Source organism: Lepisosteus platostomus, chromosome 1 (genome assembly GCF_059453375.1).
Source record: "Lepisosteus platostomus isolate fLepPlt1 chromosome 1, fLepPlt1.hap1, whole genome shotgun sequence".
NCBI classification, from domain to species: Eukaryota; Metazoa; Chordata; class Actinopteri; order Semionotiformes; family Lepisosteidae; genus Lepisosteus; species Lepisosteus platostomus.
Genome location: NC_142611.1, coordinates 51,227,593 through 51,242,232, shown reverse-complemented (window position 1 = coordinate 51,242,232; position 14,640 = coordinate 51,227,593). Strand labels below are relative to the sequence as shown.

Sequence of the window (14,640 nt, the reverse complement as noted above, 5' to 3'; positions counted from 1 at the left end):
CACTTCAGTTTATTGCCCACCTAGTGCCCAGTGTTGAAGTACTCTTAGTGTTAAGATTCAGTAATGGATTAGTTTTGGAGTTCCAAAGCTAGGTTGATGATAAAATGAGATTAAAGATGGTGTTGGAGCTGGTCTTAGAGGCAGTTTTAATGATCACTTCTGTGTTAGAGTTGCATGCATAGATCATTTTCCATAATTCCCAATCACAATATTTTGGGACCTGTTCATGTTTGGTTTTCAGATGATGGTTAGAACTGAGTTTTTTGGGTCGAGGTTGGGATGTCCGTTAAATTTAGACTGTCATCAGTTTTTGGCACTTCACATTAAATAGGGATGTGCTATTTTCAGACACAAATGTTAATATAGCAATAAATATAATAAGAATATATATTATATATATATAATTTGTGGTATTTCTGTTATAAGATGCTTGTTGTTTGCATTTTAGTGTTTAAGCAGGTTCTTTTTTTTGCAGGCTAATGTTCAAAGATGCCTTTGACTGCATGAGAAAACTAAGAATTAACCTCAACCTGATGTATGACCACAATCCCAAGGTTCCTGTTTTTATCTTTACATTGTATTTACAAGTTATTTCGTGACAGTAACTTCATGGAAAATTTTAGGCATTGCTACATATCGTTTGACGTGTGAGGGCCTTTCAGACCTAAGAGCACAATGTATTACAGTAGCTGAGACTGGTCAGCTGCTTTAGTGCTTTTTACTTTTACACTGAAAGAAAATAATGCATTCAACTCCTGTCTAGTGTGTGTTGTTGTTTTGTGTACATACCTGTGATTATGCTTATTAAGCATGTGAAGTGGTGGGGAAATGCAGTTCTCAGAAAAATAAAGGCAAATGTACTGGGTTACAGGTATTAGGAGCACAAACGTTAACACATCCCTTTGCTGTAACCATAAGCACTGATCATTTGAAATATGCAGCCTTATTGGTTCTTTGTTGCTCTTAAACAGGCTTACAAGCACTTTTCTAAGAGGCTCCTATTTCCCTTATCAGGTGTTTCTGGAAAATGTTGAGATGTTCCTGAAGCAAATTGACTCAGTAAACCACATCAACTTGTTCTTGACAGAGCTCAGGTGAGACAATCTCTGCTCATTTTTAAATTGTCGTAAGAAGTGTGGACTGTATGTAGTAAATATTCAACTCCCCTACAAAAAGCACGCGCAATGAAACCCACCACATTTGTTTGGGCTCCATTTGTGCTGTTAGATGTGGCGTTTGTGGTGCTTTAGTTCCCGGCACACAGAGCCTCATTTCTCTGGGGATGTGATGTCACTCAGCCCTCATCTCTCCAGTATGGCGCAGCAGAACCAAACCGTTTGTTCAAAGTTGAGTCTGAGGTGCTTTCGTTCCAGAGAAGTTAGTGCCTTCTTTTTTCAGGGTGTCGAGTGAGTCTTGTCACCCTTGTAGGGAAAATTTTCAAAGTGAACTTTGAATGTGTTTTATGTTCATTTTGTTGTCATGTAGTGGTGAAGGTGGGATTTGCTGACAAGCTGGTCTCCAGGGTATGAAGTCCTTGTCTAGGAAAAATCTAAAGCAAGATCTAAGAATTCCCAAATAATACTAGTAATGTCTAACATTTAAACCACTATAGGAAGTATTTGTGAAACGTGAATATTTTCTGTATCTAAAGGCATTTGTGTATTGCCTGTGTTAAAAAATGTACTTGTTCTCTGTTTGTTGCAGGGAAGAAGACACCACAAAGACCATGTACCCTTTTCCTTCATCCAGTGCTCCTCAGACTGCCTCAGGGGCCTGTGGGAAGAAAGTAGACATTGTCTGTGATGCCTTGAGAGCGGCTATGGAGAGTGTTGATCCAAACAAGCAAGTCAATTCTTCTTATTTCTGCAGATTGTTTTATTGCACTGTTGTGGAATGAATTTTGACCGCACCAGTTTTTTAATCGTTTATATTTTATTTTTGCAACAGGTACTATTTATCCATTCTAACTTCACATGTGAAAAAAAGCGTCCCAGAACTGGAAACCGCACTACAGAAAGTCCATGAGCTTCGAGGTAAATATATTCTCTTTTGAAACTCAAATAGAAAGGACAAAAAGCTGGTTCTTATTTTGCCTCTGTGTTTCAACAGCCCGATAGGGGCTTTTTTATACAGTGTCGTATTTGATTTGAATTTTCCTGGACTGCCTCAAATACTAATTTTATTTTCATGATGCAAACACAAATTGTATGCTGCCCTTTTCTGTACCGATATAATCAAATAAAAAGACACATGCATGATCACCCCTTCAGTCTGTCATGCAATCTGTAGCCAAACTGAACAGAGCAGATTAGTAAGAAGCTCTTACACCCCTCCTGTGGACCTGAAGTGGTAATAAACTCTTCAGGATTTGAGCATTGAGGGGTACAGTTGGTTTTGTGGGTGTAGGAATATGTGGTTTGTAGTCCATCCCAGTTGCTTCCCTGTGTTCTCAGTCAGCCCCCCCAGCATAGCCAGTGCAGTGAGTGCGGAGGAGGCTCTGAAATACCTGCTGTTTCTGGTGGACGTCAACGAGCTGTACGAGCATTCCCTGGGGACCTACGACTTCGACCTGGTGCTCATGGTGGCGGAGAAGTCCCAGAAGGTGGGTATGGAGTGCCCCCGCAGTGGTTAGGTGCTGTTCTGGCCTCTCGCAAGACGGCAAGACCTCTCTGTGCTTAACATTTTCATAGTTTTGATTTCCTTTGTCATTATTTTTAACGGCTTGTCTTTCCTCTTGTTTTATTGAATGCGCTACGCTTTGTCTTTAGGACTCATCTCACCTGTTTGTGCTTTTATGATGTGCAGTGCTAGCTGTGCCCACTGTCATCAGTTCCCTTGATTTTTGTCCTGCATGTCCCAGTATGTAGAATTCATATTGTTTTATAAGTCTCTGTTTGACCGTTAGGTTTTAACTAGCCAGTTTGTGTCTTTTCAAAGCTTTGACAAGAGCATATATAATATTTTGTGTTTTTTATTGGTTATTTAATGTTATCGGCCTTTGAGGATGAAGGACAGAGGACGTTATTGAATTGATGTCTGTTTTCTTATATTTTAATCCTGTGTAGGAAAAGGCCATATGGATTTTTATCTTTGTTGGGAATAGTCAGGTCTCAATTCTGTTTGTAGTCTGCAATTTATTTTTGTTAGTTTCTGCTTAGTCAGTGACGAAAGCCGAAGAAGAGGGAAGAGTACAGCACCTTAATCCTGTATTGAATTTACCTTTATTTTTTCACTTTGATTATTCTTCTAACCATTAAGTATCTCTCTACCGCTGAAGGATCCAAAGGAATATCTACCTTTTCTGAACACTTTGAAGAGAATGGAAACCAACTACCAGAGATACACAATAGACAAGCATTTGAAAAGATACAAAAAAGCTTTACAACACCTCAGCAAGTGTGGTAAGGGTCAACTCTGTTTGCACTTTAATAGTTAAATAGATGGTCATTAAATAACCATGTATGTATTAGTGCAGAAAAGTAAAGCAAGGCAAGTGTTCAAGCAAGTGGGTTCCCTCTTAATTGTGATAAATGAGAAAAATGAGCCACATTATCCTTTTCCTCTTTGCAACTGTAACAGCTCTCCTAAATGTCAGAATCACTGTGTGATGAAGACAAGTCTCGTCTTTCATTATTGAAATAAAATGTGATTCTGTCCAACAAATCTGTGCCATGACTCTGTGACACAGCACTGTTGCTCGACCTCTTGTTAAGGTTTTTTTATATTCACTTGTTCGTTGTCATCTATCAACGCATGCAAAGGAAGAGACATCTATTTGGCTTTTTTATTGACTGGCTCCGACTCAGCTCTGGTATACATGGATTCTTACCTGTCCTTCATGATGAGTCTGGGGTGGAGATTAGACAGAGTATTATCCGGGGCACTCATAGTGTCACAGTCACTTTATCTCTTTATCTGGCTAATTAGTGTAACCTTCTCTGTGTGCTGTATCACAGCGGGGTTTGTTGTAGGCCTGGTGTTCCTAAAAGTGTTAGCATTGGACAAAAATAGATTTGAACAAACACACATTCACCGAAGAAACCACAGTTTTGTTATTTTTGTTATACCTTTGGTTGCTGCGTGTGGATATGTTTGTGCAGAGCAGCACATCACTAAACGGTGACAGGTTTTGCACTTCATGTTTGCTTCTTGCCTGTTTTGTGACCCCTGCTCTTCCACCCAGGTGATTTAGCCACAGACACATCATTTGGTTTTATGTCAGTTAAAGCACGCAGAGCTTAAAGTATAGTGTGGCTTAAAGAGGGAAAAATGATATTCAGAGTTCTGAGATTCTTCTGTAAAGCTCCTAACATAAAGAAGCCAGGTTATTTTAATTCTTGTATTGTTTTCTAGCATGTTGGATGGGATCCTCTGCCTTTCTTAGCTTAATTGTAATCCCCCGTTGCTATTACATCCTAGGACCAGAACACTTTGCCGAATTTTTAAACCTGGTGAAGGACCAGAGGTTGTACAGTGAGGCTCTTAAGCTGTATCCATTGGACAGCCAGCAGTACAGGGTAGGTGCCGCATTTTTGTTTCTTATTTTCTAATACCAGGTTACCCCACTCATTTGAAGGCCATAGCAAGCAGTTTTTACCAGTCTTTCTTCCTATTCAAACATCTTGATGTTGGTCTGTAACAAGGAGGTGGGGTGGGGTCTTCCAACAGAGGGTTGCTCCTCTGAAAGTGTGTGTCACATGAAGTGCCTACTCAGTTTTATTGAATTCCAAATATGTATGCTCATGTTGAAGCGAATGCTTTTAATCGGAACCTGAGCCCCTAAACGGAATACTTCTGTGAGTAAAAGAAGTCGGCAAACACTGCATAGAACAATGTGACACTAAAATCTGCTGCTGACTGTGTAAGCGTTCGCCCCCAGGAGTCAGGGCCTGGGGCAAGCACCATTGGCAGCAGTTATAGCCAAGCATTCAAGTCTTCTTGGATACGTCTGTACCAGCTTCACTGGGAAAACTGGGGCAGTTTTCACTTGGCTTTACGCTTCTTCTTTGCTCTACATTTGCAAAGCGCTGTGTGTATGAGCTGGCGGTAGGGGTCGACGGGGCTCGTCGTTGTTGAGCCTCAGCAGTCAGAGATACTAACCGCTGTCCCGCATGCAGGAAGTGGGCTGGGCCTACGCAGAGCACCTCCTGGAGCAGCAGCTCCCCGAGCAGGCCGGCCTGCTCTTCTCCCGCTGCGGGCAGCCCCGGAGGGCGCTGGAGGCCTTTGTGTCCAGCAGCAGTTGGCGGCACGCCTTGTGCATGGCCACCCAGCTCCAGTTCACCCCCGACCAGCTGGCTGGCCTGGCGCGCACGTTAGCAGGTACAGAGCACAGCACAGCACAGGGCCAGAGAGGGTCCTGTTCTCCTTAGTTTTGATGGATTTTATTGCCTTGCTAAGGTGCTGGTTAGAAATCATTTTTAGAGAAGTAATAATGAACTTTCACACTTTGTGAGTTCTTACAAAAGTTTAGCTATACTAAATTTGTGGAGTTTCTGATATACTGCTGAATATAGATGGACAATTCCTCAATAGTGTCACATTTGTACACATTTGAGTTCAGAAAAGATTAAGCCTGTGAAACCAACCTATTAGTTTCTTTAAACTAGCAGCAACCAAAATGGCTGGTATAAGTAGACTAAGCTATATGTATACTATTGTTAGGGCCTTTCCTTGATTAGTATTCGAATCCCTATTATAGTCCTCTAGCACTAAGAGGACAGTATAGTCTCTTCTAAAGCCATATATTAAACAATTATCCTGTTGTGATATACCACATCCTAAATGCTCAGGAATGTGTACTATAGGTTAATATTGATCTATATGTCTGTTTGATGAGACGTAAAATTGAAAATAATTCTGAACTGCAGCTGGACATGGCACGCGTGCCCACATCACAAAAGGAACAGCGCAGCTCTGGGCACTGCAAATTAGGGCAAACGGAAAAGGCAGAACTGAAAGGTGTATCCTATTTTAAAGCACTGGGTCCCGTTTGACTGCAACATAGTGACATTTGCCAAGTTTGCGGTTGAGAAAATCCTTTACAAACTGCCAATTCAAGCTCAATACAAAGTTCAGGAGCAGAAGACACAAATAGAAATTCCGTGATGAGAATAGGAGAAACACCATATTCCCCTGCAGGGCGTATAGAATAAAGTGCCATCTCACTAGGTGGAAGATAATGCCTCTGACCGGTCTGTGTCCTTCCTGTTGCAGGGAAACTGCTGGAGCTCCACAGACACACGGAGGCAGCCCTGCTGCTGGAGCAGTACGCAAAGGTATGATGTATGACGTAACTCCCTGAGTGATGATGTAAAGCAGATAAATCTCATTAAAGCTTGGACTGCCTCTGAGGATCTAAAAACAATTAGGGGATGACAAATGTTTTTTTTTTTTACAACATGGGTTCTAAACGAGTGTGTGGATCTACACCTAAAGGGAACTGCAGTCCCTATTTCTCAGACTGGTTATTAAATCTCAGTATCACAATAAATTCATTGACGGTATAGAAAAATTCTCAAATTTCGAATTAAGCACAAAATCATGAACTTAGTGAAAGTACTGTAAGTCGCCATGTTGTCTCAAACCCCTGGTCTCACCATGGGCGAGAGCAGGAGTTCCCACAAATAGTGATGTGGAGTGGCCCTTCCTGCTCACTAGTCACTGTAATAACTGATGTAACGTGATGTACAGTACAAGCAAATAAGTACAGGTTGTGCAGCAAATATTTCACCACAGTAACTTTCCAAAGCAATCTGCATGTAGAGTTAACATACTGTAAGTTCCATTTAAAAGTGATAAAAGAGTTAAAAATAGTTAAAAGATGTATTCACAAGTGCTTGTTTACAATGTAATAGGGCTGCTTCACGTCACCTCCAGTTTTGTTGCCTCGTTCTGAATCGCAGAGCATGGTGCTTTGCATACCTGGAAATTTTGTCTATTTTGTTATGTAAATGTGACTTTTGTTCTGGTTTGAGATGCACTCATAACACCAAAATATAATCTATGACATCTATAAATACTGTATATATGTGTATATATATCATATATATTTATATAAATACAAGAATTGCATTACAGTTCAACTTTAAATGAGACCATTTACAGGGTACATGAAGAAAGACAATTTGAATTATAGTCATAAGAAAATAATGTTTTGTAATTTCCATTTAGTTTGATTGTGTAGCTGGATGTTTTATGGGAAAATATTATTGTCACGCCAACATTCTGTAGCACATGCAGGCATTCCTTCCTATTTCTATTTCTATTGTCTGTGGAGTGAAAGCGCTGTGAAAGACCTGAAGCACAGGACTGTCACTTTGTCAGCACGATGCCAGCACAGCGTCACTAGCATATCACACATCACACAGTGACCACAGGGATAGGTGACAAGAGGACAGTTAAAATTGCTCTTATACTATGGAAGTTTTTAAAATAAAATAAGACAAAGTCAAAAGGGTTAGTTATTAATAATGCCAGTGAGCTAAGGGATATATGGATTGCTTGTCCTGTCCAGTTTTTATTATATTCTTTAAACTCATGCAGTAATTTCCCTATTGTTATTGTAGTCCAGTATTGCCAGGGGCCTCTGCTGGATAAATTAACTATAATAATAATATTGCTTTGAGTGCTTTGAAATTCCTATATAAAAATACTTACAGTATATAAAGGAATTATATTAAGAGTGCCAAAATAGATGTTCTTATAAGGAAAGACTTGTGTAATATCTGTGTAAGATCAAATACAAGAAATACTATTTTACCTTTACCTTTGAGGATCAATGCACTTTGCATTGTGCTTTTTGATAGACCATTATCACGTGAATGAAATCAAGTAATTATTTGGTAGATGTTTCAATTATGAAAAGAATCTGCGTAACTAAAATGCAACTAAAACTAATTCAGTTTTAGTCAACTAAAAGGGTGATTTTACTTGACTAGACTGACTAAAATGTATGTTACTAAGATGTGGCTGTATCTAATAGAGATTTTAATCAACTTGACTAAGACTGACTGAAAGAACGTGGACCATTACTTGCTATGTGTGAAGTACGTGCTGTAAAAAGACATAAGTAACTGTCCCCCTCACCCCAACTCAGGACCAGGAGTGTTTGTTACAATCTAGTAAAAAGCTGTCCATGCTGAGATGCGGGTGCTGGGTAGTGGGTACTCTGGGCAGGGGGCAGGGAGAGGCTCATTCAGCTACAGTACATTTGTCTCGCAGACCTACACTGTGGTGCCATGAATTTGATCTTGGCAGTTAACAACCTTCAGCTCAATTTCATCCCGTTTTTCCCTTCTTCCGTCCAAGACCCGTCAATGAAACCAAATTGTGAATAAGTGAGTTTGGGAATGTTAAGTTCCCAGATGCCCAGACCCTATTGTATTGTATTGGGTGGGAAGAAGGCCGAAAGGTCGTTGTTGATGGAGCTCCGCTGTTGTTTCAGGACTGTGAGGAAGCCATATCTGCTCTGATTGAGGGTGCAGCCTGGGAGGAGGCTCTGAGACTGGTAACCGTTTATTTGATGTATTTTTTGAGTAGCACACATTTTCTGGCTTTGTAGGGTAAGAAAACTATCATAGATAACCCGTCCAACTGACAGGGGAGCTGGAGCCTATCCCAGCCAGCAACATCATAGACCATTTTTTTAAACGTCCATTCTAATAAGTTGCATTGGGAAGAGTGTTATCGGAGTGCAAAAGTCTTCCAGCCTGAAATTGACTGGACCTTTTCCTGTTTCTCACCTCCAGCTTTATTCCTCTATAAACTATACAGTTCCGCACCTTTCTTCTAAAATCTGAAATAGCATCTCTCGTGACTGTTTTTGTAAGTTCATTCTTCCTGTAATTGATTTTCTCAAATAAAAGTATGCTTGCTGTGCAGGTTAAAATTAAGAAATGTCTGGTACGATTTCTTAAGACATAACTTGCTCATCAATAGCAGTGGCAGTGCGTTACTGCACATGTGGGTGCCAAAGTCGTTACAGTTGCAGTTCAGTATTGTACATTGTTGCAAAATGTGTGGCATTTCATTTTCTTTCTGAGCAAAACGCACTTTGAACTCTTCAAAACAATTGTATTGAATGTATTTGAAAAATAATGTATTATTTCCATTTAATGTAGGTTTATTTATATAACAGACTGGACATGATGGAGACAAATCTGAAGCCTGCTCTTCTGGAAGGTAAAGCCCATGAAGTTGCTGATCAAGTCTTTACTGCAGCAATGCTGTAGCATGTCTTTTATTCTTTTATCCTGTAATAGGTAAACATACTCTATATGCATAAAAACTAAAGTATATTGATCATTTTATTTCTTCTCTGTTTTGGGGGAATGTTACTTGCAGCTCACAATAATCAGATGGCCTTCCTGGAGTCTCAGAGGTCATTATTCGTACGTCATCAAACACGCTTGGCTGTCGTACGGGAACTGAAAGAGAAGGCTAGGCTGGAGCTCCTGGGTAATTCAATCCAATCCTGATGCGTTTGCTTTAAGGCACAGATTCATGACACCCAAATGAAGATGTCTGAGTTATTGTGTTCACTGAAGAGTTTCCCAGGTGTTCCATATTTACCTAGTCCTTGTTAAACCAGGCCAGAAATACAATTTAAAACATATTTCTATTTCTACCTATTGATTTAACAAGGGCACAGACTAAGATAACTAACATATTTGGAAGCATTACAATTCTGTTGTTGTGTTTGTAGAAAGTGCCAGCTCTTGCAATATACCTGTATGCACTTTCTTGTCAAGCACTTCATTATTTGCTAATATTTACTTTTGACACTTGTCATGCCTTTTCCAAATTATTTTCAGTCTTTCACAAACTATTGCAAAGCAGACATGATCAAAATCCCCTCAGAAGTAAACCCTTCAAATACAGAGGCCAGGGCTCCTTTGTGCATGGATGCTTAAGAGAGCTTAAGTTATACTTGAGATTTAGCATTGAACTTTCATTTTAAGTATTGTGTTTGTGAGCACAATTTTTCTGGTATTTCTGACAAAGTGATTGGCATTATTGTCTGGAAAACAGTTCCAGACTAAGAACTGTTTCTGATATGGCTGGGTTTACATTGTTTTACCATTTCTAGTCATATAATCTGGAAAGCATCTTATCCTGTGAAATATATATTTTGCTGTCTTGTATTATATCTAATCTACTACACCTAATATATACAGTGCATGCCAGAACTGAACAGCTCCAAAGTTAAAGGACAGGAGCAGTGTGTTTAACATGACCTTAGATCTTGAACGGGCCAGAAATGCTGTTTAAATATCCTGACTGTCATCTGTGCTGAATTCAGATGAAGAAGCTCCCGACTGCCCTGATGCAGAGCTGTTCTCCGAGGCGAGCAGTGTGATGACAGCTAGCAACCTGAGCTCCAAATACTCCCATAGCAACTCCAGGATCTCTGCGTATGTGCCAAAAACTCTTTTATGGACGATGTCTTGACTTGTGTCTCCTCTTTGATGTTGTTTCTGCTGAGCTACCTATTAAATTTACAAGCCGGAGTAAAAGTTAGCTGGTTTTATAAAAAGTATCAAAGGATAGCACTTGTCTCAATATAATTAAATGTCCGTACACATTTGAAACTCTAAACTGGCGAATACTGGAAAATCCTATGAAGTGGCGTGCCACAAAGCAGGCAGTCTTTGAGTTGGACCCGTGGACAAACCACAGTCTGCCCTGGTATGCTTGAATCCATCTCGGCCTGTCTGTAGGAGATCCTCTAAGAATCGCCGGAAAGCCGAACGCAAGAAGCACAGCCTGAAAGAGGGCAGCCCACTGGAGGACCTGGCACTGCTGCGCGCCCTGGCTGAGATCATCCACGCTGCGGACAAGCTCGCAGGTGAGCTGTCCTGGAGGGGCATGTGCTGGTGGCGGGGCATGTAGGCGAATGAATAAACGGGGAAAACAAATGTAATGAAATAAAAATACGTGTTGAAAGAAGCAAATTAATGAATTGGATTTGTTTTTTTTTACCCCTATTTTTTATTTTGACATTTATTCATTAGATCATGTATCATTTGCTGTACTTAGTTGTTTTATGTTTGACTTTATATTGCCTCCTCCCCTTTTTTTTCGCTTTGCTTGCTCTTTTTTCATCACCCAGCGGTGTGTATGAGCTGGCGTGGACGTCAGATCATGGCTTATTACTGTAAAACTGTCTGATCGTGAGTCTGAAGAGTTTGGTGCATGTAGAAATGACAACTTAGTACAGTTAGAAAAGTACTTAGAAAGTACAGTTACAGTTTTGATGAAAACACATCTGAGATCTTGTGTAAATTAAAAACTGAAGGAAACTATTTTTTAATAGATGGATGTTTGTGTAGTTTTCTGTAAGAGATATATCGCCTTTCAAAGGCAAATGCCGCAGGAAAAGATATTAATATCTCTGATTTACATGTACAGATCACAAAGTATATGCAGTATTCTTGCTTAGTTTTATAAAAGATTATACTCAACATATCTATTGAAATCTAAAAAATAAAATATTAACTTACTGTATGTTTTGTTCCTGTATTTTTCATATAGGCCACAGTTTTTTAGATATTTTAATGTTATAATTATTTATGCCATCAAGTTGCTATGATTTATACAGAAAGTGAACAGTACTCATATAATTCTTGGTAGTGTGGGTGAATTCCACATAATTCAAATACTGCTTTCAAAACACAAATGCATATGATGTACAGTATTTAAACTGAGCAAAAAGTACCTGAAGCCTTGCTTAAAATTTAACTTACAGTACGTCTCTTATTTTTTTCTCACAATTTTTAACTGCAATGAAGCTGTGCAGTGACTATGATTTAATCCATGCTGGGTTTCTGTTGCTTCTGTCCAGATGAAGTGCACAGCCTCCTGAAAGTGCTGGTCGTGTTTGGCTATGATGACAGGGCCATGAAGCTGCAGCAGGAGTATGAAGAATCGCTGCAGCTGATGGACAGAGCCATCCCCGAGATCTGGCGGGAGGGTCTCCGGCAGGACAGCACTCCGGTGAGCCCGCAGTCTTGTCACACGCCTTCAGTAAACCACATGGCAGGGAGATCACAGTTCGTAAAGCTGAATTCTTTGCTACTTGGCTTCGAGCACTGGTTGCTGTTACCAGTTTTAGTCAGGGTCATGACCCTAACCAGCTGTAACCAGGACACCCCAAGGGACACTACACAATAAAGCTGATGGCCAGGGTTAGGCTGGCATGAGACAACCAGAACTTGTGGATTTTGGCAAGCGACAGTAACTGCTGTGACCTCCTGCCAACATGTAGACTTGCAGGGACATGAGAGAGAGATCCTGAGTTGGCGCTGTCTACTGCAAGGTTTGGTGCCAGAAATTGAATGCCTCTGACAGCTGGCTAATGGTTAACATTAATACACGGTTGAATCTTTTATTAAGACTTTCATGAAGATATAATTACATTTTAGGACTAAAATCAATAATAATACAGACCAAACTTAAAGGGTTTGCTGTTTCTTGGCACAGTACTGGACTACACATACAGTACAGTGCCTTGCAATAGTATTTAAATGGTGTTGGATGAAAAGTGATATGTATACACATCTTTTTCCAGTCAGGATTTTTATTACAAATTTGCATGATCAAACAGAAAAATGTTAAAGACAGAATTAGTTTGTCAAAAACTGAAATTGGCTGCTTGCGTAATTATCCAGACCCCTGTGCTCTGGTAGCTCTAAGCTGAAGAAAGGTGAAAGAATTTGCCCTAAAAAGGATATAAGTGCCTTACCATTGGCTTCTGCCTATGCACTATTGAAGTGACTGTCACATTTACTGGATAAAAACACCAGTTTAGGGATCATTGATAAGGTAGTGAATCTGAAGGAAATGTACGAAAATGAAGAGTATTTTAAGGAAGTCAGCGATAAAGCGATTAGAATACATAGGTTAAGAAAAGGGTAAAAAACATCAAAGTGTTTGGATATCTCAGTGAGCACTGATGGCTCAATAATCAAGTAGTGGAAGCTGCATCACACCACCCAGACACAGCCTAGAAAAGGCCATACCTCAAAACTCAGCATCTGACTGTTGCCGTTTCATCCGCTGCCCATGCACATCGTGAGTGTTGTATTTAATAATAAACCTGACAGTAATAATGTGAAATTAAAAAGGAAATTTTATTGATTACACTGTGTCATGTGTTTAGTAGCTATTGAATATATTATTTGGCTATATAGTATAGTATCTGTACTATATTGTTGACAAAAAACAAAGAGCTTGTGTTATTTGCGCAATAAGTAGTAGATCATAACACACTTTGGAGATGCAATTTATATAAATTACCAGCAATGTGAAAACAATAACATAAGCACAGTGCACAAGAGTCAGAAGCCATGGAGATTCGATTTTCCAGTAATCAAGTAATCGATATGATTAAATAAAAGCCTGTAGCAGGTTTTCAGCATCCCACAGAACAAAGACCTCAACTGGGAAGTAAGATAAGATAAGATCTCTTTATTAGCCATATACAGTTTCTTGCATTAGGAATTCGTCTTTTTTCGATTTTCTTTCTTTGTTACCATTTCAGGGATTTGAATGACACTACAGTGTCGGAAACACTAAGGTAACTTCAGATAAGGGTTCCAATTCAGAAGTGTCAGCATCACAGAAAAATTGCTCAGCATCTATATCTTAATCGCAGGCAGCTGTAATTTGTAGAAACCACAGCAGTTGTATCTGATTTATTTGGCTAATACGTCCCTGTGTCATCAGTTTGCCAATGTAACCCAAGCTGATGATGGTGAATAATCCGAGTTAGAGGCAATGTTTAAATGCTAAATAGTTTAGGTCCCAGCACAGAGAATCCGGTTAAGCACCCAGGTTAACTGGGACATCAACAGACTTAAAACAGCCATGATTTAGAAATTGTCTGTTGCGATAAGAGACATCAAAAGGACTTGCCAGTAACTCTCAGGTATTTCATTTGCTCCAATAAAATAACCATGATTGATAGAATCAGTATTTACACATTAGAACAGGAGAAGAAAATTAACCTGACCAGGATATTCTTTATTTTTATTCACCAGCAAATCATACTCTGTTTCAGTACAGAGTTTGTACTTGACCCAGTAAGAAAGGTTCACCAGGTTATTAAATGCAAGACGATATTGCAATTGAACTGAACTCATCTGTCCCACAGTTTAAGCAGGAAAGGGTTAAGTGGAATTTGCACAGTGGTTACTAATTACTTCAGAGTGCAGACCAGATTTATTTCAATACCAGGACAGCAGACTTTAAGCTTGCAGGTACAAGGTACTAATTTCAAGGATTCGTTGATGAGGTCACTTTCTGTACATGGACAAAAATCAGAGAAACTGGATTTGAGCAGGAGCAGAGGAATGCGATCCTAAACATGGGTAGTATTTCTCATGGCTATCACCTCTGTCATATAAATAGCACCCACCGCAGTAAAACTCAAGCTTGTGACTGCAAGGGTGGGTGTAGTTGGTATGATTGTAGTTGAAGTCAGCAGCTGTCACACAGTAATAAATGTTTTCCTGCTATTATTAGAGTGCATCGAATTATATTTTATTATTGGATGTTTCAAATAATGAAAACAATAATCATACATCTCCCCTTTCCATTTTATACTATTAACATTTTCCAGTGTGGTTATGGGTTAGAATT

The 14,640-nt window shown here is 39.6% G+C and overlaps 1 protein-coding gene across 2 annotated transcripts in view; it reads left to right on the top strand.

Annotated features, from left to right (window-relative positions):
- The window catches only part of elp1 (elongator acetyltransferase complex subunit 1), a 35,406-nt gene that overhangs the window by 19,399 nt on the left and 1,367 nt on the right, over nucleotides 1–14,640 (top strand). For both annotated transcript variants that reach the window (XM_088631437.1, XM_088631442.1), the window contains exons 21-35: nucleotides 476–554; nucleotides 1,015–1,094; nucleotides 1,705–1,842; nucleotides 1,948–2,033; nucleotides 2,454–2,602; nucleotides 3,278–3,401; nucleotides 4,420–4,517; nucleotides 5,118–5,319; nucleotides 6,214–6,275; nucleotides 8,444–8,506; nucleotides 9,120–9,180; nucleotides 9,343–9,456; nucleotides 10,301–10,412; nucleotides 10,719–10,846; nucleotides 11,843–11,994. In XM_088631437.1, coding sequence (XP_088487563.1) covers nucleotides 476–554; nucleotides 1,015–1,094; nucleotides 1,705–1,842; nucleotides 1,948–2,033; nucleotides 2,454–2,602; nucleotides 3,278–3,401; nucleotides 4,420–4,517; nucleotides 5,118–5,319; nucleotides 6,214–6,275; nucleotides 8,444–8,506; nucleotides 9,120–9,180; nucleotides 9,343–9,456; nucleotides 10,301–10,412; nucleotides 10,719–10,846; nucleotides 11,843–11,994 — 1,648 coding nt within the window. The remainder of the gene's footprint in view (nucleotides 1–475; nucleotides 555–1,014; nucleotides 1,095–1,704; nucleotides 1,843–1,947; nucleotides 2,034–2,453; nucleotides 2,603–3,277; nucleotides 3,402–4,419; nucleotides 4,518–5,117; nucleotides 5,320–6,213; nucleotides 6,276–8,443; nucleotides 8,507–9,119; nucleotides 9,181–9,342; nucleotides 9,457–10,300; nucleotides 10,413–10,718; nucleotides 10,847–11,842; nucleotides 11,995–14,640) is intronic.